Genomic DNA, 6000 nt, shown 5'->3' with positions numbered 1-6000 from the left:
ATTAATGTTTTAAATTCTTTTCAATTCTACATTTAAATGTGACGTATTATTTTTTATATGAATACTATATGATACACTTATTAAATCTTGTTCTGATTATTTTTAAAAATATTTCAAGATTTTTTTATTGAATGACGTAAAAATGTTTATACTTGTAGTCACAATTATACTAAAAAAGAATTATAAAAAATTGTATATCTGTATCAAACAATTATATCTAAAATGCAAATGTTTTAAGAACAAATTCTGAAACGTAAGACCAAAAACACTGCGATTCTGGTTCTCATAAACTAGTGTAATTAATTAAGCTCCTTTTCTACATCAGGTAACTGCACAAAAAGAATGAAAGAACAAGTATTCAACAAATGTTTGCTCTCAGAATAGTTTGCTGGCAAATTCGTCTATTTCAAACACTCCTTCCATGCGATAGGAAGCTGATTTAGAAGCAAGTTCCCTCAGTTGTGACACGCTTCTTCCCAACTTCAAAGCCATCTTCATTTCAAACAGCTCCCCGTTTTCTCTTCTCTCCAAATCTTCCTCTTGCAAAGTTGATTCAACAGAGGTTTCCAGCATCTTGAAGAACCCACCAGAGGCTCTGTACATTTCAAAAACCATGCCTACTTGCCCTCCATGCTCAAAACTGTTAACTACTGCAGCCAATGACCCAGCCATGAGAGGCACTAATGAGAACCAAGAATCATTGCCTACAAGTGCAGATCCTGCTGCTGCAATTCCTGTGAGTAAAGGACCTGCAATGGCCAAGGTCTTGTTGATCTTCAAAGCCATGTTCCCAAGCCTCTCATAGTCCTCACTGTCTTTTCTCTTCACCACCTCAACAACCTCCCTCATTTCCATTTCTAATTCCCTACTCCATCCATTCATTTTTCCCATTCTCTGCGACTTTCCTTTTCCCTCGCGAAGTTGGGAAGGCCACCACACAGCAGGCTCAAACTTCTGAGGGAATTTCTCAAGCATAGCTCCCAACAAGGGAAGTGGAAAAGCCTTGTCAAGCGCCAACACCCTCTTCATTGCACCCTTCACATCTTCCTCGGTAGGGTTCCCAAGTGCAATTGTGGTTTCGATTTCGCTCTGAAGATTCCTGAACAATCTAGAAGCATTCCGCTGTTCCTCCGTGAGTTGAGATGGCTGGATCTTGTTCATGACGAGGAGCATCCCAGTGGCTGCTGAAAACAACAGCGCAGAAGAAAGTTTCAAAGCCAAAAGTGGTGCACCTGCACCACACGTGGCTGCAACACCAGCCATGGTTGTGGCAGTGAGTGTAATCATGTTGATGGAGTTCAAAAGCAGCGTGTTCCAGTTATCACGTTGCTGGCCAATGTTATTGTGCATTTCAACCCTATCAGCCACAGCTTCCAGGATTGCATAGAGTTGGACAAGGGCATGATAGTTTGAAGAATTCTGCTGTTCATCAATATCATCGTGTAGCTGCATATTCTTCTCTGACAATGGGGTTTTGTCTCTGGGTTTGAATTCCTCAGCCTTCTTTATAGTACGTATCTTTGGCACTGAAACATCAACTCTTGGGAGTTTTGGGACGTGAATTGCAGCATTTATTATTTTCCTTGAAGACAAGGAAGAATAAGAAAGTAGAGACGAGGTTTGTATGGAAGCCATGAAGGGTTCTTGAAGTTTGTTTGTTTTTGTTTGGTGGGTGATATTTGGGTTGTGGGTTTAGGAAGTAGGGTGGTTGATGAGGAAATAGTTGTATGGAGTTATTATTTAGATGCGTTATCTAAGTATTTATAATGATGAAACCAAAGGAGAGGGGAAAGAGTCAAAATTAAATAAGGAAACCCATGATTGACCAGTTTTTATTGACATGGTCTCTGTTCAAAATTCCCAGCCTTGTTTGTGGTTTGTTTTAGGTCACAACATGCGACGTAGTAAAACCACAAGGCTGCACTGCGTCACTCGAAGACGAAAGAATTTGCATACAGTAAAGCCCATGACTACGTTTTCTACTTTCCCCTATTTCAGTTAATTATTTCTAATATTCAATCAGTATATTCATCCACATCCAAAATTTACAATATATAGCTGAAGAAAATTATCAACTAAGAAGTTAATTTTAGAGTCACTTCCAAATATAATATCAAAACTTAGCTTAATTAGGTTATCTAATATTAACTGGTAGACTATCTATAAATATTTAATCCTACTTTCTAAACATATCTTTCTTATTTAATCCCATACTCAAAATATATATAACTCAACATTAAAAATTACATATCAACTAAAAAGAAGTTTAATTTATAGAATATAAATGATGAAATTTTTTAAATAATAAGTATTGCGTCTTTGGATACGTAGTCTTTGACGTGGAATTTTCTTTAACCTTACAATAATAGCCTAAATTGCCCCGCACAGTTGAACTTTCATCACACAATAGTTCGTGTGGTGGACTTTAAGATGAGAAAATTAAGATTTCAAGAATAAGGAAAAGTAGTTTCCAGGATGAAATTTGGTTTTAGAGACTCTACAAAATAAATAAATGTTTGTTAATGGCAGCAGTAATGTAAGTAATTGCTTAAGATATTAGCTGGTCTTACATAGAAAAATCTAGCACAAAGTTTTTGATCCGAAAAAAGGAAATTTCAGAATAGAATTATGATGTTAGTTTGAAGCAAGATAAATATAATTGAGTGTTTTTGGATGATTGACCATTGTTAAAAGTCAAGGACAGTATAACAGGAAAGGTGGCCCGGAGCAACGACAACTTTTCGTCGTTGGGTTATAAGAATGCATGGCAGAGTTGAATTGAAATAAGACTGTGCTAAGGAAGATGCTCCGAAATATCTCATGCTTGGCAAAACCATTATGTTTGAAAAAGATATTTATTTATGTTTGAAAACAAATATTTTTGTAATAGATGAAATCTTTTCTTAATTAATATTCGAAAAATCAGATTTAAGATTACTCATATTTTGTGGAAAGAAAATGCATGTGTTTAAAAGTTGACTAATTTATTATTTATTCATAAAGAACCATTTTATTTATATAATAGCACTATAAGAAAATCATGAAATAGAAACCAATTTTTAGATACCAAAATAATTACTTGAAATAGTAACTAAATTAAAGACCATTTTAGAAACTAAAAAACAATTTGGTTTCTAAATTAGTTTCTATTATTGTTAAATAGTTTCTAAATTGGTATCTAATTAGTAGCCAAGGTTTTAACTATCAATTATTTAGTTGTTAAATTTGGTTTCGAAAACCTTGGTTGCTAATTAAATACCAATTTAGAAACTATTTAACAATAATAGAAACTAATTTATAAACCAATTTTTTTTTAGTTTCTAAAATGGTCTCTAATTTAGTTACTATTACAACTAATTATTTTGGTCTCTAAAAATTGGTTTCTATTTCATGATTTTATTGTAGCGTAGGCTTTGATCTAGTCTATTATCAGAATTCTTGATGAGTAAGTATAGTTTACCTATATATCGTTTTTGTTATCATATATGGGTTTTGGTCTAATTCTTTCATTTTTTTTTATTTTTTTTAATAATTTTTTTTCATGTGATAAAAAAAAATATTTATCTTTCCACAAAACAATTTTATTCATTATTCAAAATTTAAATTAATTGAAAACTGTATTGCTTTTCTTTTGTAGCAATATAGAAAAGAGGGATGCTATGTTCGTACCATTCAAAAAAAAATATTCTCCTTTACAACTCAATATATTATTATTTTAATCATATTTCTTTTTATATTATTTTAATATAAAATATAAATATTTATTATTATTTTATTAAAATGGACTGTAAAATAGAAGTATTTTTTCTATAGAAAAGATATGGCACTAGGATGTGAAAGGGATGGTGCTAAAGAGACCAATAAATTAAGACACGGTTCAAAGGGTTACTATTGCTGAATAGACTATACTTATTATACATTACAACTAATTAATTAACCTTGGGGACCAAGGAATCTAGCTCAGGGAGATGCTAAGAATGACTTCAAAGAAATTTGAATATAAGTTCATAAAACAACAATTTTCTTTTCATTTATTAATTAGCCAATGTGTCAATTTGCAGATATTGACTATTTTTTTTTATTGTGTAAGGAGTTGTATTTTTTTTAAAAAAATTGATAAACAAATTAAGGGTTATCTATATGGTGTTAAGTAATTTTACATTCACAATTCAGAAAGTATTGTTTGGATGAGTTTTAAGATAACTATTATAAAAACTAATAAATTTATTATATGGAATATGGAAGAAAATTATTCTACACCATTGATGCCTGATTTACTTTTTCAATACGCTGAGTTGAACTTTCAATTCTTTAGTATTGATTCATGTTTTTTTTCGTGTTTCTAAAGAAAATATCATGCTTGTTAAAATTCACCATGAGGATTGAATCCAGTAAAAAGAATTAAATCTTAGATAATAATATGATAAATTGACATTTTTCTTACTTAACCATGAAATGGAATATTTATCAGTTTTTTTTAGTTAATAATTAATTTCTTTACGAACATGACGGACTATGTTAGTGGAGTTTCTCTCTTTTTAATTACGTTTTTTTTTCATCTATAAAATTTGAACTTGAGATATTATTTAAAAGGATTAAATTCAGTATCACTCAAATTGATATTTGATAAATCAATGTTTAAATCTATACGGTTACAAAAGTGGTATGTGATAAATAAATAAAATCACATTAACATTCGTAAAGATAAAATTAACATATATTAGCATTTTATTCTTGTTTAATTTTTTAAGTAGAATGATGGAAAACGAAATTTCCCTCATCCAATTTACTTCCTCTTCAACATTTTAGAGATTTGGAAGAAAAGAAATTTAAAATATTTTAAATACATGTGTTAACATCATTAATATAATTATAAAACAACCATCAACAAAACAAAAAAGATAAAAATAATAAAATAATTAATTTAAGTTACATAAATTAACAAGTATACTAAAGTATTAAAAGTATGAATTAAATATTTAAATATTAGATGATTTAGGAAAGAAATATAAGACTAACAAGTACATCTATGAAAACTTTTATTGCTCTTCAATTTTAATTTCAACTCTTAACTCATATCTTTATAATGGAATTTTTGAATAAAGTGATGGGTATTGTGTGAAGTGAAGTGTGAGAAAGAATATCCACATGAACAGTGAAGATTATGTTTCTTTTATATGGAGTGATTATGGAAAGATACGTTAATATTGATGATTTTCTCAATTTATTCAAAATTTGGTTTTGACACGCTGAAGGCAAAGAAAAATAAAAATGAGACAAAAAAAAAATTAGACTATATTACAAAATTTATGTATAAGGGTTAAAAATGGTTCACATTAATTTATTTTTTATTGTCGATAAAAAAAATTATATTACAAAACAAAAATATTAAGTATATTTATAATAAAATAAAAATTATTATATATAATTGTAATAAAATATATAATTGATTATGAATAGTATCTAAATTCTATAACATATTTGATTATATTAATTATTTGATAGAAATAAAATAAAATAAATTATTATTATTATTATTTAATAAATTTATTTAATTATTTTAATTTATTTGATTTGTATTTATTATCATTATTTTAAAATTTTATTTTAATTAATATTATTCTTTATAATTTTATTATTATTTTATAAATTAATGTTTTAAAAATTATTATTATTTAAATATTTAAATAATTATATTACTATTATTTAATTTTAAAATAAGTATATATAAAATTAATTAGTTTTTAAATATAAAAATAAATTTATAATCTTAATAAGTTATTAATTAAAAAAAATAAAATTTTAACCACACTCTTCACATCACTTACAATCTTATTAGATTTATGAAAATTTTGCATGTATTATTTTATTAATGATGAAAGTACTTAATTATTTCTACTTTATCATAAAATGGAAAACTTTCTAAGCAGAAGCAAAAGTTTAAAATCAAAATTTGGGATATTTGTTGAGGTTCAATATTCTGATTAAACAAGGGTTTTA

At 28.1% G+C, this 6000-nt stretch overlaps 1 protein-coding gene across 1 annotated transcript; it reads right to left on the bottom strand.

Moving 5' to 3' along the window:
• Positions 1 to 244: 244 nt before the first annotated feature.
• Positions 245 to 1715, bottom strand: LOC137833153 (probable F-box protein At4g22030). Its single transcript, XM_068641515.1, has one exon. It carries the CDS (start codon positions 1633 to 1635, stop codon positions 376 to 378), a length of 1260 nt encoding a protein of 419 aa, XP_068497616.1. The 5' UTR covers positions 1636 to 1715; the 3' UTR covers positions 245 to 375.
• Between the last annotated feature and the right edge of the window lie 4285 nt (positions 1716 to 6000).

This window comes from Phaseolus vulgaris, chromosome 6, assembly GCF_000499845.2.
Source record: "Phaseolus vulgaris cultivar G19833 chromosome 6, P. vulgaris v2.0, whole genome shotgun sequence".
Lineage (NCBI taxonomy): Eukaryota > Viridiplantae > Streptophyta > Magnoliopsida > Fabales > Fabaceae > Phaseolus > Phaseolus vulgaris.
Note: the sequence above shows the minus strand (reverse complement) of the source record. Positions and strands in the feature narration are given on the sequence as shown.

Coding starts and splice junctions, on each gene's coding strand:
- LOC137833153 (XM_068641515.1), bottom strand. CDS start 1,635: ATGGCTTCCATACAAACCTCGTCTCTACTTTCTTATTCTTCCTTGTCT.